The sequence below is a fragment of the Nyctereutes procyonoides genome, unplaced genomic scaffold (assembly GCF_905146905.1).
Source record: "Nyctereutes procyonoides isolate TBG_1078 unplaced genomic scaffold, NYPRO_anot_genome, whole genome shotgun sequence".
NCBI lineage: Eukaryota > Metazoa > Chordata > Mammalia > Carnivora > Canidae > Nyctereutes > Nyctereutes procyonoides.
The window spans coordinates 19,052,222-19,080,046 of record NW_026575048.1 but is presented as its reverse complement, the minus strand read 5'-3'; the positions used below and the strand labels follow the sequence as shown (position 1 = coordinate 19,080,046).

The 27,825-nt window shown below is 49.3% G+C and overlaps 1 protein-coding gene across 1 annotated transcript in view; it reads left to right on the top strand.

Annotated features, from left to right (window-relative positions):
* ADCY3 (adenylate cyclase 3) overlaps positions 1-27,825 on the top strand; it is an 82,210-nt gene that overhangs the window by 21,729 nt on the left and 32,656 nt on the right. The window contains exon 3 of the mRNA XM_055327285.1: positions 16,381-16,530. Within this exon, the coding sequence (XP_055183260.1) occupies positions 16,381-16,530 (150 nt within the window). The remainder of the gene's footprint in view (positions 1-16,380; positions 16,531-27,825) is intronic.

The following is a 27,825-nucleotide window of genomic DNA, read 5'->3' as shown; positions in this document are numbered from 1 at the left end:
GAAAAGGAAATGTAGAAACCATAGTTCTTTTTCTTTTCAGGCCTTTAGAAACCATAGTTCTTTTTCTTTTCAGGCCTTCATTAGTAAGCTAAGGTAAACCTTAGAATGTGTGCATATCAAGAAGTGAAATAAAAAGCTTAGTTTTGTACAGTGTTTCCACTGTTTTGGTAAGAATGACATACGTAGGGATCCCTGGGTGGCGCAGCGGTTTGGCGCCTGCCTTTGGCCCAGGGCGCGATCCTGGAGACCAAGGATCGAATCCCACGTCGGGCTCCCGGTGCATGGAGCCTGCTTCTCCCTCTGCCTATGTCTCTGCACCTCTCTCTCTCTCTGTGACTATCATAAAGAAATAAAAATTAAAAAAAAAAATGACATAGGTATATGCACATATAGACCTAAGATACTCATTGTTTCATTTTAGTGTTCTGCATACGTGTTAAATGCTCTTATATTTGCATTTAAAACTGGCATTGTGCATTGTAAAGATAGATGGTAAAAATCCATGCTAATTACTTTGTTTTTAAAGATTTTATTTATTCATGAGAGAGGAGGAGAGAGGCAGAAACACAGGCAGAGGAAGAAGCAGGCTCCCTGCAGGGAGCCCAATGCTGGACTCAATCCCAGGACCCTGGGATCACACCCTGAGCCAAAGGCAGATGCTCAATCGCTGAGCCACCCAGGTGCCCCCATGCTAATAATTTTAAAATTTAACTTAGACCAGGGTTGCATAAAAAATAACAATCACCATGACAAATCAAACACCGCAGAGGACAGGGCAAAACCTTATATTTTAGTACCTTCATTGGCTCTTTTTTCCTGTTTTTTGAATAAGGGAACCTTCTTTTTCTCTTTGCAGTAGGCCTCTAAGTTATGGAGCTGTCTCAGGTCAAGAACAGGACAGGAAAGAAAGTTTGTTCTCATCTCTTCTTTCATGAGTTCCTAACCAGTGCAACAAAGCAAGAAAAAACAGTCCTACAAATAAGAAAGAAATGAAACTGTAGGTTTTCATGTGATATGATTATGTAGAAAATCCTAAGGAATCCTCAAAAATCCTAGAAGCGAACTTAACAAATTTGGAAGTTACATGATTAATATTAAAAGATCTATGGTAGTGTCTCAGTTAAGCATACAACTCTTGATTTCAGCTCAGGTTGTGATCTTAGGATTGTTGAGTTGAGCCCCAATGTTGGGCTCTATGCTGGGTTATTTGAGCCTTTTTTCAGAGAAGGTTTTCTTGGGCAGCCCGGGTGGCTCAGCGGTTTGGTGCTGCCTTCAGTCCAGGGCCGGATCCTGGAGATCCGGGATCAAGTTCCACGTTGGGCTCCCTGCATAGAGCCTGCTTCTCCCTCTGCCTGTGTCTCTGCACGCCAAACCCGCCCCCCCAATCCCCTCTCTGTGTCTCTCATGAATATATAAATCTAAAGAAAAAAATTCTCGGGCATCCCTGGGTGGCGCAGCGGTTTAGCGCCTGCCTTTGGCCCAGGGTGCGATCCTGGAGACCCGGGATCGAAGTTCCACGTCGGGCTCCCGTGCATGGAGCCTGCTTCTCCCTCTGCCTGTGTCTCTGCCTCCTCTCTCCCTCCTCTCTCTCTCTATCATAAATAAATAAAAATTAAAAAAAAAAAATTCTCTCTCTCCCTCTGCTCTGCCCCCCCCCCCCCCCAATCCTGCTCTCATGCTCTCTTTAAAAACAAAAACCTGTTTTTCTGTACTGGCAACAAACAATTGGAAACTAAAAAAAAAAAAAATCCATTTAAAGTAGCATCCAAAACCATGAAATACTTAAGTCTTCACTCATCTTGTTAAATTTAGCTTTTTATAGTGAAAAATATAAAACCTTGCTGAAAGAAATTAAACCTAAATTAATGGAAAGAACACAGATAATAAGATGTCAATTCTCTCTAAATTGTTACAGGTTCAATTCAGTCCAAATAAAAATCCCATCAGTTTTTTTTTTTTTTGTAGAAATTGATGATTAAAAATTTATATAGGGATGCTTCGGTGGCTCGGTGGTTGAGTGTCTGCCTTTGGCTCAGGACGTGATGCTGGAGTCCTGGGATCGAGTCCCGCATTGGGTTCCCTGCATGGAGCCTGCTTCTCCCTCTGCCTGTGTCTCTGTTTCTGTGTCTCTCATGAGTAAATAAATAAAATCTTTTAAAAAAAATTAGTTGGATACATAAATTAGAGAAAGAATTTAAGAAAGAGGACTTACCTGATTATGTGATATAAAGTTACAGCAATCAAGACCAGTATAGTACTAACCTAAGCATAGAATCCAAATAAAGTTAAGAAATGTGCACATCTTTGATCAGTTAATATTCAATGAAAATGCCAAGTTCAATGGAAAAAAAATGATAATCTTTCAATAGATGATACTGGAATCATTAGAAATCATTAGATATCCATATGGGCAAAAATCATAATCTGTACCTTACCCCGCATATAAAAATTAAGTTGAAATAGATCATAGTAAGACTTCTATAGAACTTTAAGGAAAAAAAAAAATCCTTGTGACCTTGGGTTGGGCAAAGATTTCTTGAATGGAGATAAGTATTAAAGCTGCTAACCTTATTTTCCATGGGAGGAAGTTGAAGAGGGAGGTTTTATGGGACCTGCTAACAAATGATAGAATAGGAACTTCTCTGGCTCCAAAGCCATTGCTCAGGGAGGCCTAGGTGGCCCAGTTGGTTAAGCACCTGCCTTCCACTCAGGTCATGATATCCTGGTCCTGGGATCAAGTCCCATGTTAGCCTCCCTGCTCAGTGGGGAGTCTGCTTCCCTTGAGCAGTTCAGGCAGATGGTTCCAGCAGCGTCTGGCCCTGCCATGAAGAGCCCTCCTGGTCAGAGCGGGTAAAGGGACAGGAGAGGGACTGAGCCCTCCAGCTTGAGCAGTAGGGTCCCAGGGTCTGGCTGGCAGGTTGACTTGGGGAGAGCCAATGGGCCCTGGGAGAGGGTCACAATAGTGGGGAGACGCTGAAAGCTGTGTGTGGGGACAGCTTGAGTAAGCATCAAGGTGAACCTTCTAGGGCAAGCCTAAGGGCCATGAAGTTGCATTTATTTTTTCTTAAGTAGGCTCTGCACCCAGCGTGGAGCCCAACTCAGAGCTTGGACTCTCAATCCTGAGATCAGGACCTGAGCTGAGATCTAGAGTTTGACACCTAACCGTTGGAGCCCCCCGGGCACCCCATGAAGTTGTGTGTAGATACTAACATGCAGCAGGAAGATGATCCTTCAGTCTAGTGGTTCCCAAGTGGAACAGGCTGCGCTGGGATCCCCTGGGTGGGGAGAAGGGCTTTGCTCGGAATGCAGATTCTGGGTCCTTGCCGGCGGGTGGAGCCTGGGAGCAGAAGCGCACACGGGCTTGGGAACCACTGATGCCCCTACCCGGCCCGGGGATGGAAAGCTGTTAAAGGGGGCTCAGGGGGCAGCCCCGGTGGCTCAGCGGTTTAGCGCCACCTGCAGCCTGGGGTGTGATCCTGGAGACCCGGGATCGAGTCCCACATCGGACTCCCTGCATGGAGCCTGCTTCTCCCTCTGCCTGTGTCTCTGCCTCTCTTTCTCTGTGTCTATGAATAAATGGATAAAATCTTTTTAAAAAAATAAAGGGGGCTCAGGAAGCTGGAGAACTGGGAACAGAGTTCATTGCAGTGTCGGGAATTTACAACGTGCCTCGTCATAATAGCTGACGTTCATCAAGCCTTTCTGCGCGGTCATCGGGGACCCACCACGGAGGATGCCACAGGAGCATGGTGCCCAGGGGTGAGCTGCGAGCGGCGGGGCAGCCACGGGGGCAGGGCTGGCAGTGCTGACTGACGACAGGCTTACATCCCGCACTCGGGCCGAGAGAGTCCAGCTCTGGACTCTCAGTGTGTCAAGAGCAGAAGGCTGGTAAGTGGGAAAACGAGGCAAAACCAATGGAAATCATTGATTTTATTTTTTAAGATTTTATTTATTCATGAGAGACACCGAGAGAGAGGCAGAGGGAGAAGCAGGCTCCATGCAGGGAGCCTGACGTGGGACTCGATCCCGGGATTCCAGGATCAGGCCCTGAATTGAAGGCGGTGCTAAACTGCTGAGCCACCCAGGCTGCCCACAATGGAAATAATTTAAAAGTCAGGAACTTCTTGGGAAGCCAGGGGCTGGTTTTAGAACTCTTTTGAAAGCCCAGAAAGCATGTGTGCCCAGGATGGGAAGATCCCAGCCGGCGCGGTGGCAGTGGCCCATCTCTGCGGGAGCAGATGGATGATGGCTCTGGCAGGTGGGAATAGCATTTGAAGGCAAGAGGAGGGAAATGAGGTGGTTGCAGAGGAGATCAGCCCAACAAGTGAGTCGTGTGGCATCATTTGTGAGGGATGGTCAGGTCAATGGCTATAGGCCCTTCGTGCCAGCAGCAGTTGTCCAGCAGAACCCCAGTGACCAGTGGCTGGACCATGTGCATCAGCTGACACAGAACTGCTCAGAACTGATTGTAGTCCCGCTGTCAGCTGGACTCGCCCTTGTCCTGGAGGGAAGGCTCATCTGAGATGACAGTTCTGTGGGGACAACTCGAACCAGTTCCAGTTTATAATGGCAATGCATCCCCTGTAAATGTTGGCACTGAACGATACGGGACAGATGACTGGCTTGCACCGATCTCTGGGCAGGCAGGGCATCTTCCATTCCTGGTGGCCATGACCCTCTGGTTCCCAATTCTTGTATTTCACAACACAAGAGCCAGAGAGCAGAAGGTGAGGCCATTGGATTCTGTGCCCACACCTTGTTTGAGGACCGTAGGAAGATTTCTCTTCCCAGCTGATCCTTTGCAAGATCTGGTGGGAGGCAAGGCATGTCCCATAGAAACAGAGAGGAGACGCTTAGTGAACTCATGGACCAGGTACAGAGGCTCTGGGCTGGAGGTGCTGTCCACAGTGCAAGGAGGGAGTGCCCACAAGAGAGTCTGTCCCAAGGGGTCCCCAGGTCTGCTGATGGTCAGTGTGTTCCAAGTGAGTGGAACTTTCAAATATGCTCGTTGTCTTTATTTTCTCTTCACAAAGATTTATGATAGATTATAAAGCAAAAAAGGACAACAGAAATTGTCTTAAATTCACAGCCTCGGGCAGCCTCTGTGGCGCAGGGGTTTAGCGCCGCCTGCAGCCCAGGGCGTGATCCTGGAGACCCGGGATCGAGTCCCACGTCAGGTTCTCTGTGGAGCCTCCTTCTCCTTCTGCCTGTGTCTCTGCCCCCCCCCCCGTCTCTGTCTCTCATGAATAAATAAATAAAATCTTAAAAAAAAAAATCCACAGCCCCCTCACCCCCCAAGATAACCACTGCTGACATTTTGGTATTTCTGCTCCTGCCCTATCTTGTTCTGTTAAAAAAAAAAAAAAAAAAGATGAGAACATAGCTGCATATTTAGATATTTTCTTCTCTTAATTTATCTTGCAGATATTGCCTCTTCAAGAAAAGTAGGGGAGAGTGTGATTGCTCAGAGGTGGGGCTGTCAAGGAAGGCTCCGTGGAGGAGACAGGGCTTAGCTAGATTTTAAGAGAAGGGTGAAAGGGGGTAGGGTATATGAAGGGCATTTCAGATGGGGCGCTTCTCATATCGCGGGACATAGGACTGTGTTTGCCTGCTGTATTTGAAGCCTCAGGGTCATAGCTATGGAGGTGACATTTCCTTTCCTCCATCACCCTGTATTCATTATTTGTATGGGCCTGGTGTTTGTTGAGTGCTGGGGATGGGGTGGTGATCAGAACAGATTTTGTCTCTGCCCTAGTGGCGCATGTAATATAATGGACAGACACATCTGTTTTACTCAAAGGCAAACATTTAAAAACGTTTAAAGGTAGTAATACAAAGAGGGATTTTTGTGGACTAGAATGCCAGGTCCACATGCCCTAGCAAGGTAATATGTGAGGCTTCCTCCCAGGTACCTCAGAGGGAAAGTTTGAGAGCTCTGGAAGTATGGACCACAGCCCGTGCTGAGACCAGACATGCCTGCTGGGTCTCGGCTTGGCTAAAGCAGATGCACTACATCAGGGACTTGGGTCAAGGGGGAATACTTAGAAAAATTCATTGAGGCCAAAGTGTGTAGGACTTTGAGTGCCAGAATGAGGATTTTGAATTTTTACCTTTTAGATGATTGGAAGTCATCAATGTATTTTGAGCAGGTGGTAGCGCTTGCAATAAGACAAATTTGGAAGATTAATGTGATACCATGGGGGTGGATGGGCAGGACCAGAGAAAAGTCTGTGCCCAGTCCTGTGGGAGGGGTGAGGCTTTGGCCAAGAAGTAGCGGGAGGTATGACAAGGAAGGAAGACCAGAGAGACCAGCAGGGATGAATGACCCACTGGAGGTGCACAGAGGACCACTGGCTTGATAGGGAGAATGGGCTGGTGCTGGTTCAGGGAAGGGCAGTGAGGAGGTGTGTTTTTTTTGGGGGGTGAGGGGTGAATATTAGGGAAAGAGACTCAGTGGACAGAAGACAAATAGGTGACAGGCACAGGGAGGTGATGTGAACTGGTCATGTATGTTTGTTTATTAAAGATTTTATTTATTCATGAGAGGCAGAGGGAGAAGCAGGCTCCCTGTGGGGAGCCTGATGTGGGACTTGATCCTGGATCACGACCTGAGCCTAAGGCAGCTGCTCAACCACTGAGCCACCCAGGTGCCCCTGGTCATGTATGTTTAGAGTTTGGTTTACAGAACCAGGAGTGGAAGGATCTTGGCTTTACTTTCATACTTATTACACCACCTAGAACGGTGATTTGCAGAAGAGCCTCACCTAGAAGTAGAGTGTGTGCAATTCAGACTCCTGGGCCTCAGCAGGCAGGTGGGACCCAGGAGTCTCCCATTCTTCTCCTCGTCCCCTGGAGACACCAGTGCCCTTGGCTCAGGAGCATGGAGCTAGAGAAACAGCAACTAGGGAGTCAGTTGAGTTGGCCCCTGAGGGGGTCAGTTGGAACCAATGACTTCAGAAAACCATCCTGGATGTCCCTGGACAGGTCTCTGAGGGGCTGTGGGGAAGGACCCCTGGACAAGGCCTAAGAAGCCTGGTGGGAGAAAGGGAGGGAGTCCCCAGGGAGGAGTGATGGCTGCAGTTTGAGATTGCAAAAAGTCTTACTCTCAAGATCTGAGTCATTCTGAATTTAGAGGAAGTTCTGGGATCCTAAACTTGCTCTGTTCCATGGGCACGTACGTAAGGGCTTTGATGGTTTTGTGTGATGGGCGAGCTCCCTTCACATTTTCACATGCCAGGTTTATCTGGTGATTATATTTCTGGAACCCTAAAACTCTTCTGTCTCCAGGTTATGTGCTCCTCTTCCTCCGGGCTAGTATATTTGTTCTTGAGTTCATTCAAAGACAGTTCTGGAACAGTCAGGACCCGTGCATTAACTGCAACTGGTATTGCTTGCAGATAACAAGATTGGAGCAGGCAGTGTGGTGCCACCTGTTACTCTGACAAGGATGCAGTTTATTATTTTGTGCCTTTTTTTTTTATTGGTCATCAGAAGTTGGTTTAAATTTTCTTTACCATCCAGAATCTGCGTGTTAAAATGTCTGTAAAAGCTCAGTGTTGTGTGTGTGCAAGCCACTGACCAATGTGCCAGTCCCACTTTTGTTCCCTTGGAGGGCCTTTTGCTGACCTACCCTTCTCTCCATCAGGATTGGTCTCTGCTCCCTCTCTTCATCCCTGCCAGAGTTGTGCTCTTGATGTCATTTTTTACCATTGAGGACCCAGCATGGGGCCCCACGGCTTGCCAAGACATCAATGGGGTTGAGTTTTTTAAAACAGGATCCGAAGCCAAACATGACTAAATGTTTTAAAATAGAGTCCTTTAAATAAAATTAGACTTATTTGGCCAGGAGAAAAAAAACAGGGGGACCAAGTACTGGTGTCCCCTCAGTGAGAGAAGACATAGAATGCTGTGACCAGATGTTTTTTGGCTCTAGTGAAGCCCCTGGGGGAGAGCCGGGAGCTTTTGACTGGTTCTGTGGCTCTTAAGCATCTGGGTTTAAAACGGATCCTTTTGAGAATCTGGTAAGAGCAATGGATTTGCTCCCCCAGGAAAGAGTGACACCTAATTTGCCCCTAATTTTATGGCGTCCCTGACTCTCCATCCTAGTCCCCAGACCTCAAGGGAATAATCCCTGGGTCAGTGTAAAATGTTAGATGTGGGGTATTTATTCCTGTGTTTCCTCCTCCAGAGACAGGATGACCTTCTCTGGTCTCAGTCGTCCCTCGCCCAGTGATGTGAGGCCTTCTTTCCGTCGTGGGTGGGTTTATCAAGATATTGTGTCCTTACATTCAGGGAGGTTTTCCTCTTAGCCCCAAGGCCTATGATTGACCTAAAAATCTGCTCACTTACATCTTTGTCCTCAGAGTTCATTATTGGTCAGTAAGGATGTTTAGGAAAGTTTCATGTGAATACTCAGGGATCAAAAGGGATGAAGGCATTGTTTTAGGCAAGGTTTCCCAACCTCGGATCTATTGATGTTTGAGGCTAGGTAATTACTCATTGTGGGGACTGCTCTGTGCATTGTAGGATGTTCGGAAGCATCCCTGGCCTCTGTTGGAGGCACCTGGGTGGCTCAGTGCTTGAATGTCTGCCTTTGGCTCAGGTCTTGATCCCGGGGTCCTGGGATTGAGTCCAGCATCAGGCTCCCTATCTCTGTGTCTCTTTCTCTGTGTCTCTCACGAATAGTCTTAGAAAGAAGCATCCCTGGTCTCTACTCGGTAGATCCCAGGAGCATCCTCTCTCCTAGTCACAACTATCAAAAATGTCCCCAGACATACTGCTGCATGGCCCCCAGGAGGCCAGAGCACCCCTACCCCCACCCCCACTCCTGGTCAAGAACCACTGCTCTAGCCTTTCTCTAGCTTGATTTTGACACTCTCATTAAGGGAAATACCTCCATGGAGAATGAACTCTTCCTTGGCTTTCCCTCTCTTGCCATTCATGCAGCTCATTAGCTGGTGCTCTGTGCCAGCCCCAGAGGTGCGAGACACCCCCTGCTGTTGGGGGCTTACTGTGTCTTGGGTGGGCGTGGCCTGTGAAAAAGAGGCCTGTGACCCAGGGCCTCTGCAGTATTTTCTCCATCCAGGTTGCACTTTCTTCTGAGTTTTCCTGTGGCTGGGTCTTTTTTGGCATTCATACCTCCACTTAATGCTCTTGCTTCAGGGACACCTGTCCCAACCACCTGCATCAGCCAGCTGTTTTCACCTGATGCAGCATACCAACCCGAAGCTCGGTGACCTACAAGTACCCGTTCCTCACATGCACATCCACGGCTTGGCTCAGGTGTAGCTGATCCGGGCTGGGTTCAGCTGGGTTTGGCTCCAGACTGTAGCTTGGGTTTTGTGGGGTTCCACAAGTCTTTCAATGTGCTGGGCCAGTGTGCTTCTCGGTGTTCTCAGGGCAACAGCAGAAGCACAAGACGATGTGCGGACGTATCTCAAACATTTGCTCGGGTCACGTGTGCAAGACCTCCATTTGGGCTGGAGCAGATCCCGTGGTCAGAGTCTGCCCAGGGAAGAGTTTTTGTGAGGCAGTGGCAAGGGTGTGGCTGTAGGATGCTTGTACAGGGGACGGAAGGAAGGGGGCCAGCAGTCGCCCTCACCTGATCTAAAGCAGCTACCCTATCTTTTTATTCTCTGGGGAGCTCTGATACTCTTCTTGTTGAATTATGTTTCTTTGTATCTGCTGTTACCAGTATATCAGCTCCTGATAGCAGGGACTTTTTCTGCCATATTCACTGCTGTATGCCTAGTACCTCTCTGGCACAGGATGGGCATTCACTAAATCTTTGAATGAATGAATAGTTCTCTTTGGGGGAAAAAGGGGTGGTGATGTTGGAGCTGGGTCTTGGAATTTTAACAATAACTGTCATTTACTGGGGATGACTAAGGCCAGGTATGTCCTGGGTTACATGGGAGGATCATCACGTGTGGCCCTCCACAGGCCAAGCAGAGGCAGGATGTTCTGGTTAGAGCCATGGAGCCGTGAAATAGCACATCTTGTTAGAGGATTGGAGAGAGGCACAGTGTGGCTCTCAGGGGAACTCAACAGGCAGCTGACAGGTAGAAGAAGTGAGTGACTCTAGAGCCCAGTTGTCAGGACTGCCATGTTCCATACTTGTAGGGGAGCCATCAGGTCAGAGTCTGCAGAGTGGTGTCCCTGGGATTATGCAGTGCACAACCTGAGAAGCCATTCTGGCAACCCAGCAGATCACGAGGGACCTCATATAACAAGTCAAGTTGGCTGAATGACTATTCTGGAAGTCGTCTTTGTTTTGGAAGAGGGTGGACATTGAATGTCTTTTAGCAGAGCCATGACCAAGCTATAAAATGAGTTGGAAACTTCTGGAGGTCCTCTTGTTTTGTTGGAAACTTAACAAATGCCCAGCTTGGAAGGACAAGCTTAGCATTATTCCGAGGCTCGAACCTTGAATTGTGCTGAGTAGGGTTGTATTTATTGGAGACCCCAGACCTCTCTTGGCACGTTGATTCTAGAGTTTGCTGCAGGGTAGCATGAGAAAGCCCCCCCCGCCACCTGTGTAGACGCTTCAGGTCTTTACTGGCTTCTCTGCTGCCTACGGGGGCCCCCAGTGCCTTGGATTTCACCTTAGCTTCGTCACAACTCAGCTAAGTAATGTAGGGACAGCCCAGGACTCGTGCTTGGGTGGCGTGCTTGCTAGTTGGGGGCGAGGGCCGCAGTGGACCTGCCCCAAGGCTAATAGGTCTGGTCAGGCTGGCTTCTGATAATTCAGTTCCCTTGTTTGGGGGCAGGTTTTTTTTTTTTTTAAATATTTATTTATTCATGAGAGACACAGAGAGAGGTAGGGATACAGGCAGAGGGAGAAGCAGGCTCCATGCAGGGAGCCTGACGCGGGACTCGATCCCAGGACTCCAGGATCACACCCTGGGCTGAAGGCGGCGCTAAACCGCTGAGCCACCAGGGCTGCCCTGGGGGCAGGTTTTTATTAATATCTTGAAACTTGAACTCTGTGCTTGTAGGCGGGAGAAAGTTGAAAGAGATCTGAGCTCCAGTGTCAGCACCACCAGGAGACCACAGCCTTGTGGTCTCATTTCCCTGGACTTCAAATCTCTTCCACAGAATGAGAATAAGAGCTTTACTTGTGGGATCCCTGGGTGGCGCAGCGGTTTGGCACCTGCCTTTGGCCCAGGGCGCGATCCTGGAGACCCGGGATCGAATCCCACGTCGGGCTCCCGGTGCATGGAGCCTGCTTCTCCCTCTGCCTGTGTCTCTGCCTCTCTCTCTCTCACTGTGTGCCTATCATAAATAAATAAAAAAAAAAATTAAAAAAAAAAAGAGCTTTACTTGTGACAGATAAGGATGGTGAACGTGAAGGCTCCGATGGAATGCTGTTATTGTGGGGATGAAGACGTCACGTCTCAGAGAGGAAATGACTTGTTCCAGGCCACACAGCCCAACTTCTCTCTGCCACTCATTCATCCAGCAGGCGTTGGCTGTCCCGGGTGCTGGGGAATAGGCAGAGAAACAGAACCAAAGCCCTGTCCCTTGGGAGCATTATCTCTAGTAAAGGAAACAGAGTAAACAGACAAATAAGAAAAGGGTGAGGGAATGCTAAGTGCAGATGCTTCTCTGCAGGGTCTTAAACAGGAAAACGTTATAGAGAGTGAGGGGGGTAGTCAGGAGGGCCTCTTGGAGGAGGGGACATATCAGCAGGGACCTGACTGATGAGGAGGGCCACCTGCAGCCTGCAGTGAGTGTGGCTCTGGAGGGGGCGCTCCTGGGCACTGTGTGGGAGCCACTCCAGGCTCTGGCCTGGGTTGGGGGAGCTGGTTGCCTGCAGAGGTGCCTGGTCCCTTCCCTTGCTCCTTCCTGCCCCACAGCTCCTGGGAGACCTTTTTTTCCCCCAAAAAACATTCTAAGTTATTGTTATATGTACAGAGGCTCCAATATGGTCTTCCCTGACAGCAGAGCATCACGAGGTCTCCAAGGGCAGCTGACAAGGACGTTGACTCGCCAGAGTGGCTTTCTTTCCCTGGGTTTCTTCTCCCCAGTTCTGGAATGTTCTGGAATCTCCAGGCTGGACCGAGCCTATGGGGAGGGATCAGCCTAGGCAGCAGAGGCACCAGCCCTCCTCCGATGGGATAACTTCTTTTTTAAAGCCCTGCTCATAGCAGCCTGTCTGTGTCCCCTTGGACTGTTAGAAATGTGCAGGATATTGTGATTCATCAAATTCCAAGGGGAAGGATTTTGTAAAGGAATTTTCTCACGGCTGTGTTTCTGAGCTGGGGTATTACAGACGCTTCATCCGGCTGTCATGGGTTAGATGAAGCTATAGTCTGAGTGTTTACCCACTTGGGAGATTCATTCATTCATTCTCATTATTTTAAAAATCTCGTGTTTAAAAAAAAAATTATTTTGCAATGAGACTGCTGCTCGGTCTCTTTCACTGGGGAAAGGGGGCCACTGGGGTAAGAAGAAGTGACCTTGATGTTGCCCCAGAGCAGGGCTTCTCAGGCTTGTTGTGCAAGGGAGTCACCCCTAGACTAAGCCTGGTGTGGGGCGGGCAGTGGGGGGCAGTGGGACGGGTGCTCAGTGACCGCAGCACAGAGCCGGGCCGTGCGTCAGGGCTCCTGTTGGCTTTTGCAGCTGCCGGGCTGGGCGCCTCTTCCCTGTCTGCTCACGGGGTCAGGTGTCATGTGAACCCCTGCCCTTGGGGCTCCCCCCGCCCCCCCGCAGGCATTACTGACAGTGACAGGAGAGGGCCCCCCCCCCGGCCGTGCTGCCATGCTCTCATGGTCACTGAGTGCTTTGTCTCGAGGCCCACCTCTTCCCGAAGCTCTGTGACACCTCCCTGATCCAGTGGGGCCCCCCCGGCCTCTGCTTGCACCTCGGCCTTGTCCCCTGGATATCCCTGCAGTGGACTGTCGTCCCTCCTGCTGTCCTGGCCTGTACAGTCCCCAGCAAAGTGACTGAACCTCATGCCTCTGTCCTTAGGCTGGAGTGGGGTGCAGTGGGAAAGGTTGGGGTACAGCGGATGGGATATTAATCAGAGGGCTGGGTCCTAGGGCGGTCACGAGACTGGGAGGTCAGGTTTGGTTTCCGGTCTGCTCATCTGACCACAGGCTGAAGGGGTCTGGGGTGAGTGGCGAGTTGTGATGTGGTTATGCTACACTACAGGTGGGTCTGGGGAGCACGGGGGCAGCAGGGGGGCAGCTGAGAGGAGGAGAGAGGCAGATTAGGGCTCTTGGGCAGGGGGAGGGGCCCTCCAGGTGGGCCAGGTGTAGCTGGGGGAGGTTTGCCCAGCGGTGGGTGCAGGGAAGGCAGCCCTGGAAGAAGAGGAGTCCTGAAAAGGAGATCCTTCCCCCTTATCCTGGGGTGGGAGCACCAGAAACTTACTCTAAGGCAGCAGAGCTGAAGGCTCGGCCTGGAGGCGCCCACTTGTCACGGTCCCACGAGAAGCACTTTTCAGACTCACCAGGTTTTCCCTGGCTCTGCAATTCTTAACCTATAGCGGAAAGCAGAACCAATCGGTGTGTTTTAGAGAAACAGCAACCTCCCTGCTCACCCTGTCGTGTCCTCCCTGGGCCTCTCCCCATCAGCGGTGGCTCTGGGGGCAGGGACAACGTCTCAGTCACCGTGGACGGCTCCGTGCCAGCTCTGTGCCGTGGAAGGAGCAAAACCCATTTTTTTCACATTGATATTGAAGAGCACATCCGTTCTGCTAAGCGAGACACATTTATAGTGGTAAACGCGGAATGGGAAATGTCTGAATTTTAAGAGCTTAGAGACAGTGACCACTGTTAGGTATACGACCTGTGCACCCCTGTAGATGTACTACTTTATTTCAGATTAAAAATGTGAACAGCTCCCATAAGAGTGCCTTAGGACTGGTATCTTTTTTTTTTTTTCCCCAAGATTTTATTTATTTATCCATGAGAGACACAGAGAGAGGCAGAGACACAGGCAGAGGGAGAAGCAGGCTCCCTGCAGAGCCTGATGCAGGACTCGGTCCCAGACCCCAGGATCACGCCCTGAGCCAAAAGCAGATGCTACACCACTGAGCCACCCAGGCGTCCCAACCTGATTCCTATTATATTGTTTGGATAATAGTCTTTGGTGGGGGTTGGTTTGAAGCTTTCCTGCAGTAGTTGCTGTCTGAAGAGCAGGTGTGGTTTCTTAGGCGGGCACCCTGATGAGTGATGACAGCAGTCCTTCCTGACACAGCCTCAGCCCTGTACACCTTACCGTCTCTTCTCTCCACCCTGTGAGGTGGCCAGGCAGGGCAAGGAGACCCCTGAGCATGCAGCTTTGTCCCTGGCCCAGTGCAGCAGCCCAGACTGGCTGTAGGCAGCTTGCCTTGTCTGGAGCCTCTGGTTCGAAGTTGTAGATACTAGTAGATATGGGGCCTAGATGTGTGGTTCCTCTATGTGCAGCTTGCTCCCTTGACCTCTAGGACCCATAGCCTGGTAAGACCGGAGACCCTTGGCCTTGGTGACTGCTGTATCTGGACCTTGCATGGGCTTTAGTAAAGTGCTACTGCCCAGTGAGGATGCGTGAGGTACAGCCTGACCGTGTTGACTGACTTCCTAAACGGTGAAATTGGGGCCTAAGCAGATTTCCAAGGCTATACAGCCCCCAAAGGGAGGTGGCCTCTGGGTTGGCTTGGATCTCGGGCCAGACTGGCTTTCAGACCCAGCATGGTTTGTGTGATTTGCTTCGATTCAACATAAATTGGCAGGTCTTTGGACTATCAGGTATTTAATAAGTGGCCTGAGGCCATACTGATACCGGTCAGGTGGGAATGGCCTGTCATGGCCAAGCAGAAGCGTAAGAGATGTCCCAGAGGATTTTGAAATTGCCCATTTGCTGCATGATGTAGGCAATCAGGGCTGCCCAAACCCAAGAACACAATGAGATGTTAGTTGCTGGAACTAGCCATCAAAGGAGCTTGTGAAATCTGCATCTGGTGACTTGGTGACCAGTATCAAGACACCCCTCACCCTCACCTACTAACAAATTTGTTATTCAGTGGGCCTTGGCTGAGTGCCCGCGCCTGTAGGAACTTTCTGCCAGAGGTGGTGGGTCCCCAGGGTTGGCATCGATCAGCCCTGATGAAACAGAAACAGAGAGGCATATGGTATAACCAGGAGTCCCAGAAAATTCATGTCAGAGTTAATCTCTCTTATTGTTTATTAAACCATCTTGTTCAAAAATCTAAAATTGACTTCCCCACATTTTTCACCTATTCAGAAAACATTCTACTTTGCTAGGAGAACATTTTCTTTCCATAAGGCCAGAAATGCACTTCTGCCTCCCTACCCACATCTCAGCTACCAGCTTCTGCCTGAGAAGAGGAGGTCCCCGGCAGGACCTCAGGGACCCAGGTGGGGAGGAAGGGCATGAGCTGGCTTTGGGGAAGGGGGTGGGACAGACCTGGAAATGGGCCTCGTTGCAGATGGCTCCTGGCAGGTGGCTTTGGAGAAGTGGGAGGAGCTAGAACCGAGTCCAGCCCCACATGGGTCAAAGGCTATGGCCATTAGCAACAAGCACCAGGAAATTGGATGTGGTTTGGATGTTCAGGTCCATATCGAAGGTTACCTGTGGCAGGAGACAGTTGGGTCTGCAGTCCCAGCAGCCTGTGGAAGCGGACTGAGGACCACAGACACCTAGGAGAGCCTGCGAGTATCAAGGATGGAGGAGCAGACTCTCAGTGCCCAAGAAGGCCTTTGTGCCAACATACTGAGCTTGCAGAACAGATGTGTGGCCCCACAGCTGCCCTTTCCCCTTCCTGTAGCTTCCTCAGGGGACCTGGACACCAGTCCTGGCAGGTGAGGTTGGCTGAGAGGATGTACGTGAATCCCAGACCCCTATATACCTGTGGCACCCGATGTGAGGTAGCATGATGACTGCGAGTTAGCCCTGGACTGCTTCACATCTCCTGTGATATTCCATACAACCTGGAGCTTTTAGGATTATACACTCCTGGCTAGTGATCTGGGTTTTGTACACTCCCCTGCCGCGCTAATCAGCACAGCACCTAAGGGCACCTAATAAGTCCTCAATAAGTGGTGGTTGAACAAATGAGTGAGTGAATGAATGAATGAATTGGGTAGCAGAGGGACTGCCCAGGCCCCACAGGTGGGCAGGATTGGCCAGGTTAGCTATGATGTGAAGCAGGAGGGGAGAACAGCCCCTCCACCAGCCTCCTAGACCTGGGCCTCACCTGTCCATGGCAAGTGAGACCTAAGTACCTCATTGAGGTCAGACGCTCTCTGGGGTCCCCCCCTGGACACTGAGCGGCTAGGGGTTTGCTTTTTGTTACCACCTGCCCCCCCCTTCTCCATCCCTCCTCCTGAGCAGGCTCCTTCATCACTGTCCTTTTCTCTTCTTCTCGGGGCACAGATCCTGGCCAACGTCTTCCTCTACCTGTGCGCCATCGTCGTGGGCATCATGTCCTACTACATGGCCGACCGCAAGCACCGAAAAGCCTTCCTGGAGGCCCGCCAGTCACTGGAGGTGAAGATGAATCTGGAGGAGCAGAGCCAGCAGCAGGTATGGTTCAGGCCTCCAGAGGCCCCTCCAGGGTGCCCTTGGGGCAGTCTGGAAGGGGGTGGGCCTGGTGCCATGGCCCCCAGTGCTCCATGGGGCTCGCAGTTCACCTGCCAGGGTCAGGTGGGCCGCCTCCTGCCCTCAGAGGGCTCCTCCTGACTTCAAGGAGCTTCTCTTGCTGGAAACTCCCTCCTAACTCCTCCGTAGTTGACCTAAATCTCCCCTCCTTCTGGGTTTTTTCGCCCTATAATTTAAAACTTTTTAAAGAAATACGATAGGGTGCCAGCGTGGCTCAGTCAGTTAAGCATCTACCTTCAGCTCAGGTCATGATCCCAGGATCCTGGGATGGGATTCCACTTCTTCCTCTTCCCCTCCCCCTGCTTGTGCTTGCATTCTCTCTCTCTCTCTCAATCTCTCTCTCTCTCTCTCAAGTAAATAAAATCTTAAAAAAAAAAAAAAAAGAATCCATTGACTCAAGCAGTCACCAATGACTCCCTGCGTTCCTCTCTTAGGCAAAAAAAGTTCTGTGTGTTTATTTTGAATGTTTTCCCCCATGGGCATCACTTCACATTCGTCCTCCCCTGCCCTCCTTTCTGGTTCTAGGGCTACGGGGTGTGCCCACCCTCAGTGCACCCAGAACCATGGTCTCTGCGGCCCTGGTGGGCCCAGCCGTAGTGGGCAGCTTCCTGGGTGAGGCCCAGCAGCCCGCTCCCCTCCACCTAGAGCACCACATTTCCTTCATGCATGGGGCAGGTTCCTGCTTCCTCCTCCTAAGTCACTGATGAAGAAGTAAGACCAGTCCAACCCCTGGGGACCTCGCTGTTTATACTTTTCCATGGAGAGAAGTGCCTCCTGTCCCTGCTCTTTGTTTACTGGCTTTACTCCAGCCTGATCCACCCGGTTCTCATGTGATTCGGTCTTTTAAATAGTTTCTGGTCTGGATTCATCTCAAAATGCCTTTCGAAGGTCTGCAGAAATTACATACATCCAACTTCCCATGAGCCATAGGTTCATTTCACCCTCATGAACTCGATCGGTTGAAAACATAGGATTCTCTCTGCCGGGAACAATGTCATTTTGTGTTCAGGTGGTGGTGTTGGCTCTGGATTCACTGAAATTGCTGTTTTCACAGACCCTGCCACTCACATGGATAGAGCTATAGTTTGGGGGGCCACCACTCTGGAACCCTCGCCAGGGAGCCCCACTGGCAAGGCTCACCTCCCCTGGACGGTGCTATGCAAAGGCACACACTGAGTTGTTTGCTGAGGAGTGCTGAGGATGTCTTTTCTCTCTCTGCTTACCAAGGAGATCTAGAAGCTTCTGAGCTGGGCCTCAGATCCAGCTTCTTCAGAAGGCAGACTTTAGAAGGGGAATCTCCCCAGCCGCTGTTGTGACAAAAGGCCAAGTTCAAGCTTGGCAGCTCTTTGTGTTTCTCTCCTTGTCTCCATCCCCGTGTCCTGTGGTTACCCAGGAGCTGTTCCTGCCTGAATGTATGTATGGATCCCGCTTTACTGGCATTACAGAGTCTCTTGAAAGATGGTCTTCAGTTTCTGGTTTTTATGCTGTCTTGTTGCTCTTTGCAGCTCATCTCTCCTCCTGCGGAAGCATTCCTCTGGGTTCTCTACGTTAAAAAAATGCTGCATTAGCTAGGTCAGGAGTTCTTTTTTTACATATGGTATTTGTGCAGTTTTCAGCACACCTGTCAGTCTTGTGTATCACAGTGTGTAATTGGTATACCCCAGGTCATCTTCAGCCACATCAAACAGTGCTTGGGGGTGGGGGTAGGGGGTTGGTTCCTGATGTGAGAAAGGTCCTGCGTCTCACCTGAATCTGTTGTTCTCTGCAAAGGTAATTTAGATGCATTATCCCCCTCTTTGAGCCTTGCTTTCCTCATTTGCAAAGCAAGAGTATTGATGCTTGTCTTGTAGGGTTTCCTGAAGGTAGAAACACAGGCACAAGTGTTTTATAGCCTGTTGAGCTTGGAAATGGTGATGATCGGCTGCAGTGCACAGGCCATACGGTGCATGGGCATCTTGTGATGCCCCCTCTGGGCAGAGTCAGCATCTGGAGCCTGGGGCCTGGCGGAGAGGGCCACTCCTGTGTGTTCCAGGACTCCTGAACGCCACATAGCAGCCAGGGGGCGCTAGCAGCCTGTCCAGGCCATGCGGCTGCTCCACTCTGGTGCCTGCCCAGGGCCACAGCAGCAGAGCGGACATTGGCTGGAGGAATAACAAGTCCAGGGATGCAGAAGGGAGGTACGGTGATAGGAGAGGCACAAACGTACGTGCCCAGGCCTAGCTGGGACACAGCAGATGCCTGTAAATATCCATCAAGTGGAATGAATTTGTCTCACCCAGCTCTAACTCGTGTGACCTTGGGATTGCATCCTCACCTCTTTGGGCCTCAGTTTCCCTATGTGTAAAGTATACGTGAAAATAAAACCCTTGGGGGATCCCTGGGTGGCGCAGCGGTTTGGCGCCTGCCTTTGGCCCAGGGCCTGATCCTGGAGACCCGGGATCGAATCCCACATCAGGCTCCTGGTGCATGGAGCCTGCTTCTCCCTCTGCCTGTGTCTCTGCCTCTCTCTCTCTCTCTCTGTGTGACTATCATAAATAAATAAAAATTAAAAAAAAAAAGAAAGAAAATAAAACCCTTGGTGAAAATGAGATAATACGAGTGAATCCCTCTGGAAACGAGAAAAGCACTGTTAGCAATAGGAGGGGCATGATTCTGCAGCCCACCAGCACCACCGTGCGTTGCAGTTTGCTTGTGTTTCCTTTAGGACTCGTGACTGCAGGAAGATCTGCTTGCAATTTTATTCTCTTCCCGTGTCCTTGGCAGGTTTGGGCATCATCATTGTGCCCGACTTTTTTTTTTTTTTATATAAATTAATTTTTATTGGTGTTCAATTTACCAACATACAGAATAACACCCAGTGCTCATCCCGTCAAGTGTCCCCCTCCGTGCCCGTCACCCATTCACCCCCACCCCCCGCCCTCCTCCCCTTCCACCACCCCTAGTTCATTTCCCAGAGTTAGGAGTCTTTATGTTCTGTGTCCCTTTCTGATATCTCCCACACATTTCTTCTCCCTTCCCTTATATTCCCCTTCACTATTATTCATATTCCCCAAATGAGTGAGAACATACACTGTTTGTCCTTCTCCGATTCATTGTGCCCGACTTTGGAAATAATTTGAGAAGTGCTTTCTTTTTCTAGTCTGGGAGAGCTTGAAGAACATACAGGTTCTTTACAGAGTTGTAAAGTGAAGCCCTGTGGCTCAGGAGTTCTCTTTATGAGATTCAATTTCCCTCACAGGTACAAGGATTTTGGTTTTGGGGTTTTTTTTTGTATAAGTTATAGAACGTTTTTGTTTTTTCAGGAACTTATCCATTTCACATGACACATTTTTGACATGTTTATCCCCCCTTTTTTTTTTTTTGATCTTGTCTGTGGGATTTGTAGCGCTGTTCCCTTCCCATTACTGATATTGGTAGTTTGTGCCCTTTTTTTGGTCCTTAATCTGTCTTGCTGAGGTTTATTAATGTTTGAGCCTTTTCAGTGAACTGCCTTTTTGTTGCTTTCTTTGTATACTTCCATAATTCATTATGTTTTTACCTTTGATTTTCTTCTGCTTTCTTCAGGGTTAGCGTCATGTTCTTTTTTACCTTCTCAAGATGGAATTTAACTAATGTTAGCAATTTTTTTAGCATTTTTCTTTTCTAAAACAGGCACCTAATGCTATGGGTTTCCCTCATTACTTGCTTTCACTTTCTTCTACAAATTTTGTTATGTCCTATTTTTCCATTGTTCTTTAGTTTCTAATTTCCATCAAGATATCTTTGATTCATGAGCTATTTGAGAGTGCATTAATCAAATTGCAAACATCCAGGGAATTTTTTTTTTTAAGATTTTATTTATTTATTCATGAGAGACAGAGAGAGAGAGAGAGGCAGAGACACAGGCAGAGAGAGAAGCAAGCTCCACGCAGGGAGCCCGATGTGGGACTTGATCCCAGGTCTCCAGGATCAGGCCCTGGGCTGAAGGCGGCGCTAAACCGCTGAGCCACCCAGGCTGCCCATCCAGGGAATTTTTAAGGTCATATTTTCCTTATTGATTTTTAGTTTATTTCTGCTCCAGTTGGAGAACATACCCTGTATGATATCAGTCCTTTAAAATCTGTCGGGACTTGATTTTTGACCTTGCTTTTTTTGCTTTTTTTAGTGAGTTTGATGCACTTAAGGACAACATGCATTTTACTCAATGCATCAGAATATCTTTCAAGAATAAAATAATGTCAATACGTGTTAGTCGTGATGCATTTGCCTCCACCCCAAATTAGTACCTTTACCTTTTTGGTCACAGTTGCAAGGACCTCACAACACTCAGTTCCCCTCGCCCAGACTTTCTGGCTATTGTAATGTATTTTAATTCAACGTATATTTGAAGCCCCAAAAGATGATTGATTGCAATCTTCCATGGCGAATAGCCAGTATGCACATCTGCCCCCATTCTGCCCTCGCGGATATTCTCCATTCATTCCTTCATTTTTGTGCTTCCATCTTCTTAAAGAATTCCCTATAGTGTCTCTTTTCATGAAGGTCTTTTGGTGATAAATTCTATTTCTAATTGCTGGAAATGTGTTTATTTTGCTTTCAGTTTCGAAATTTGCTTTTTGTTGGAGGTGGAATTCTAGGTTGACTCTGCTTTACTCTGAGCCCTTTGAAGGCATCATTCTGTGATCCTGCAGCTTCTACTATTTTTGTTGAAATGCCAGCTGTCAGACACACTATTGCTCCTTTTAAAATCATGTGTGTTTTCCCTCCGGTTGCTTTTACAATTTCTTTGGTGTCCACGGTTTCATAATGATGTGCTTAGCACTTTTCTTTGCAGTTACTCTGCCTGGTATTTGAAGAGCCTCTTGAATTGATGGCTTGACGTCTTTCATTGGCTTTGAAATTTCCAGCCAGTACCTTTTTGCCTCATTCCACCCTTTCCTTCCAGGACTCTACATGTCTTTATTAGACATTTTTACCATGTTCTATAAATCTCTTTCTTTTTTTTTTCTTTCTGAGCTTCAGACCGAATATTTTTACTGACCTTACTTCCAGGTTACTAATCCTCTTATCTGCTTTGTTAAATCAAGGCTTGAGCTCATCTATTGAATTCTTAATTTCAGCATTGTATTTTTTTTTTCATTTCTAAGAATTTCCACTTACTTTAGAAAAAACAAAACAAAACTGATTCCAATTCTCTAGTTAAGTTCTCTGTTTTTGTCATCAATTCTTTGGAGCATATGAAACATTTTAAAGGCTTTGACAGCTGCAGTATCTGATATATCAATGGATCTGCTTTTCCCTATTGATTTTGGGTTTTTCCCTATTAATTTTTGCCATCTCATGGCATCCTGGCCTTTTTCCAAAAAAAAAAAAAATTCTGGGTAAATTAAATGCTGAATATCACGTATGGAGAATAGTAGGGTCTCTGGAGGATGTCTCTCTCCAGAGAAGATTTATTTCTCTTGCAGCTCACCTTGATCCAGTGTGGGGTTGAGAAGCTTTAGGTCTGGGTATTAGTCTGAGAGCTGGTGTCTGTTGTTCCTCCTCTTAGGAAATAGTTTGAATTAAAACCCTAGAAGGACTATTTCATAAGAGGCTCCCTCTTCTCCAGGACCTCACCCCTCTGCTCTGCCTTGGAATCCTCTATAGTGGCAAGAAACAAAGGTTGGACATTATCTTAAATTTCTTGAAGTTAATTTTTAAGTAGTTAAAAGCATGCATGGTATAAAATTAGGAAGGTGTACGTGGAATAAAATCCCAAAGGTTACACCATGGAAAATAAGTTTCCCTGCACAGCCATCCGCTCTGCCATCCCTCAGCCAGCCACCGTCATGTCTTACATACCCTTTCGGGATTCCAGTTATTTCCAGATCAGCGACACAGACTTTGCATATGCATGCGAGCACTATATCCCCTCTTCACCAGATCTTTCACCTGCTGTCTTCAAGAGGGTTCTAAGGCTGCGATGTATTGCCTCATCCTTGTTAACAACTGCATTGTATTCCGTGATAGGGAAGTAACATTATTTAACTGGGCTCCTAAGTATGGAGCTGGGTGGCATTAAGTTACCTTCCCAGTGTTGTAAAACCTTCACCACGATTTGTTTCCAGGACTTAGTCATCTTCTCAAACTGAAACTCTGTGGCCATTGAATATTCGCTCCCCATCCTCCTTTCCCCTGGCCACCACCGTCCTACCTTCTATCACTGTATGAGTTTACATTTCCTAGGTACCTCATGATAAGTGGAATCATGTCCTTCTGCAACTGGCTTATTGTACATAGCATAATGCCCTCTCAGAGTTGAGCTGTGGTACCACCCATGTTGGGATTTCCTTCTTTTTTAAAGTGGAATAATACTCTCTGCCTGCATATACTACATCTGTCTATCCCCCCACTTGTGGATGGACACTTGGGTTGTTTCCACCTCCCAGCTGTCATGAACAGAGCTGTTGTGAACACGGGTGGACAGGTACCTGTTTGACTCTCTGCTCCCAATTCCTTGGGGTGTATACCCAGAAGTAGAATTGCTGGATCATGTAGTAGTTCTTATTTTTGAGAAACCAGACACATCCTTTGTTAATGTTGAGAAATGTTACCTAATTGTCTCATTTAGAGGTCCAAAGAATTTACACTCCTCCCAGTGATGAACAAGAATGCACTTAGGCAGTTAATTTTCCTTGTTTATTGAGAAAGTGTTTCTTGGATATGGAACCCTACAGCTCTTCCAAAAATGCCTATTTGAGAACCCCAGTGGCAGGGATGATACCCACATGGCAGCAGTGGCATCCTGTGAGCAGTTTCCTGCTCTTTACTCATTTGGGTCAAGTCACAGCCAGGTAGGCTGAGGTTTGGGAGAGGTTTTCTTGTTTGTATTTTTTTAGTGTACATTGTACAGTATTTGGTAAACACAGACAAGTATAAAGAAAAAAGAAACATTGATAGGGAATTATTCCTATAAGTCTTTTTTTCTTCTTTTGTGTTTTGAGAGTGTCCTAGCCATCTTAAACTGATTATAGAAGTAACACCTTACTCTCATAGATAGCTGTTAAGAATAGCAGCAAGAGGGGATCCCTGGGTGGCGCAGTGGTTTAGCGCCTGCCTTTGGCCCAGGGCGCGATCCTGGAGACCAGGGATCGAGTCCCACGTCGGGCTCCCGGTGCATGGAGCCTGCTTCTCCCTCTGCCTGTGTTTCTGCCCTCTCTCTCTCTCTCTCTGTGTGTGACTATCATAAATAAATTTTAAAAAAATTTAAAAAAAAAAAGAATAGCAGCAAGAACCAGATCATTGAGCCTGTATGCCTGTGTCACACGGCTACTGTGGACACTAGATGTAAAATGTCTGTTTAGCATGATGCCTGGACCTAGGAGGCACCTAAGCTGTCTCCTATCATACTGTCATTGCTGGACAAAAATCTGAAGATAGAAGTATAGAAAAGACCACCCAAACTTTCCATTGTTTGGGTGTTTCTTTTAAAAATAAGTTTAAAAAAATACAATGTGCTAAATTGTGCTCTCAGCTAGAAAAGGTTTCAGAACTTTCCATGTTTGCTTATTTTTCTTTCTCCTTTTCATAGAGGTGAAATTCTAATAACGTCAAGTTAACTATAGAAAACATGCGGTTGAGCCCCATCCTGATGCTGTGCAAGCACCACCTCTAGCTCCAAAGCATGTTCATCACTCCAAAAGAAAATCCCATACCCAAGCTTGATTTTTTTTTTTCTCAAGCTTGATTTTTAAAACCGTACAGAATGGCCCCTGGTGAATGTAGGGACAGCCCTGAGCAGCAGGTTCTTTTCCTTGCTCGTAAGGTCAGGCGCTTGGTGTCGTTGCACACATCCACACCCCCATTGTCCTGTGCACGCTACCCAGAGTGGCCAACACCAGAGCCTGAAAGCTGTGCCAGAGGTAAAGCCCACCGCTGAGCGTGGACCTGGGATTTGTGTCCATCGCTTCCTCTAGCATTTTCTGGGGGGACAGTGAGCCCGGAGCTTCCCACCTACTCACCATGTGATCTTGGCACGCTGCCTGTTCTGGTGTTCAGTTTAGTTTTCTGAAAAAATAGGATTAAAGAGTATACCACGGTCATGAAGTTGTTTAGCAATCATTTAGATGAGTCTAATCACCGTGAGTTGGTTTACAGCTCTTAGCTGCTGTCACGCTGGCTCCTGCCCTGGAGACATTGGCTGGTAGGGAGAGGCAAGAGGTAGGATGAGACCCAGCTCCGTCCCTCTCTGGGGAGTGGGACTGACTTTACCTCCTAAGAAGGTGGGCTGAGTGCAAACAAGAGGGTAGAGGTCAGCCATCCCATTGCACTGTCCTCCTGCGAAGACCTCTGGGGAGAATTAAAACAGGATCATAGATGTGAAAATCCTAGAAAGAGCTGCAGAAAGTCCTAGGAGATGAAACAGAAACTGGTTGGGATGTGGCTTCTGTCTGGGGAGCTGTTTGAGGTCACTGGCCACTGTCGCAGCTCACAGTGTTTAAATGTCTTTTTAAAAATTCCCAATTAAAATATGCTCAGTATATCCTTTGCAGAGGAGGCTTCATTTCAGAATTTTAGTTACCACGGTTCATGACTTACTTTTTATCATGTCAGCGTGTATTTATCTTGTTTTCTAAGCTTCCTTGGGAAGAAGTGCCCTGTGCTGAGGGGAAGGCCTGCCCTGGTGGCTGTGTGGCCTCCTCCCCTTCCCCTCCTCCTCGGACCCTGTTGTCTCTCACCTGGGGGGGTGGTACTAGCCTTTGTGAAGACGACCAACCTCTACCAACCTCCTGCTAATGGCAGGCAAGTCCTGACAGATGGGCCACCAGCCATGGCCCCAGGAAGGTACAAAGCACCCCCAAGCCTTGCTATGCAGGCTTCCCCCCACCTTTGTCTCCCAGGTGGGCATGTCTGGGTAGTGAAAAGAAGTGGGATGGAGGTGCTGGGCTGCTGGGGGCTCCCTAGCTGCAGTCTCCTTTCTTTGGGGCGGAGTGGGCCTCACCCTCTGAGGTCCTCGTGGACTGAAGCCCCCAAAGGGTGGCCCTGACAGGCATGGAGCAGTGTGCTAGCTCACATAGCTCACTTTGTAGGCAGACCTTGGCATCTGCCTGTGACACAGAGGGCATCAGGATGGATGTGGGGCCTCTCTCCGGTCTCCCCAGCTCCATGGGCCTGTTAGGGTAGAGCAGGAAGCCCAGAGGCTGGAGAACTGGAGTTGTTTTTTATTGCCATGTGGCCATACTCCAGGGTTTAGTTGGGCACCTTGAGGGTTGCTAAGTGCCCCAGCTGCCACCTGGTAACAGCAGGCACACAGGAAATCTGCCCAGCACGGACCTGTCACCAGGTACAGAGGACAGAACGGGGAGCTGCTGTGGATCTCGTGCTCAGTTACCTTCCCAGGCAGTGGGGCGTGCTCCAGGGAGGATGCCAGCCTGGATAGAGAGGCGACAGCAGAGGGCAGAGGTGCCACTTCCTTTGGACCACACTCAATTAGATGGGGACCAGAGGGCTGCCCTCAGCCCCAGCCGTCAGAGGTGAGGAGGGAGAGCCCAGGGCTGGCTGTGCAGGGTCGGTTCTAGGTCATAAAAGCATCCTCCGGCCCTGGTGAGGGTCAGCGGGCGGGGTCACCTTCTCTGGAGCACCCTGGGGAGCACGCTGGAGGCGGACGCTGGGTGGTTTCCTGTTGAGCTCCTGGGGGCCATGCGGGACAGGGCCACCCCTTCTCTGCCTTTCTTCCTCCTCCAACCCAGCGCCTAGGGTCACCGTGACCAGGGAGATGGCATTTCTTCCTCATGCCAGAGTCTTTCCCTCGCTCCGGGTGAGGGAAAAGGGCAAGGGTCACAAGGGTGACCTTCTGCCCTCGAGGCCTTGGAGGGAAGAGCCACCCATTTACCCTGAGAGTCACAGACTTCCCGCCTGGGAGCCCCAGAACTTGGGACTCAGGAGTGCTGCATTCGTAAGCTCAGCCATTTTTTGTCTCCTTGCGTGGCCCTCCTGGCCGTCTCCTTGCGTGGCCCTCCTGGCCGTCTCCTTGCGTGGCCCTCCTCGCCATCCCCTTCAAGGCCTTTTGCTCTGGGGGTAAGGCAGAGGGTAGCCTCACGAGAGGTTGGGGGCGGGAGAGACAGACCCACAGACAGAGCGAGACAGAGCCACATACACATGGAGCCCAGCCACCTGGTGCCCTGGGGTCGGGCCTCTGGTGCCCGTGCACGTGCGTGGGGGCTGGGGCTGCCTCCTGGGGGCCGCGCGGGGCGGGGAGGCGGCACAGAGCGTTTGGGGGGGGGTGGTGGTAGGTGGCCCCGGCTCCCTGCGGGGTGGCCCGGGCCAGGCTCTCGGCCGTCAGCCTCTGACGTGGGCCGGACAGACCCTCGCCCGCTGGACCGCCGCAGAGGGCCGCGCGCCCCGCCGTCAACCTCGAGGTACACCTGCTATCTTAGCTTCCTCGCGGACCCACTCATGAACGTATCTGATATTTCTTAAGTTTGATTTTAGCCTCGAATGTGTCTTGGTTTGAGGAAAACCAGAAGGCGAGTTTGCCATGGCGCCAAGTAGGAACCCGTGCTCCTGCTGGTTCTATCCCCGACCTTTTGGATTCCATAGAATGTTCTCCATCCTGACGCTTCAGGGTTCAGCACAACAAACCCACGTTCTACATAATGCAGGTGACGAGCCCACAGAGGACAGGTGGTTCTAAAGCCTTGGCGGGCTCGTGGCCGCGGGAGGACGTGTGCTGTGTCAGGCAGCCCCTGGCGCTGGTGGCGGTGACGGGCCTGCAGACAGCGCTGTGTCTGGCCCTGTGGCTTCCGAGCCGGGGCCCTGCTGGGCCCTGGAGGGTCAGAGCCCTTGCCACATCCTCCCGCAGCATATTTATCCCTGGTTTTAGGGTCTGCTGTCTGTGACTGGTATGGCCAGGATTGTGGTGCATCCCCGCCTTTTTCTGGCTAGAGGACCGACCTCTTTGTTTAGTTAGGGGGTAGTTTATTGGAGTTACTTTGTGTCAAGCCCTGGGCTGTGTTTTTCCTGGATTATCTCATTGAATCATCACAGCAAACCCAGTGGAGGGTTGGTACGCACTCCCTCCTGGCAAGGGCTTCTGTTCTGTCTCTTAGGAGTTTCAGGTGTGTCATCTCTGGACCACATGTGGCCTGTGGGTATCTGCTTTGTTTGACCTGTGCAGAGTTTGAGAAATTTCTAATACTTAAAAATGTGGACGTTCTGTATAAAAGTGAGTATTTGACTGCCTTAGAAAATAGAAAGATA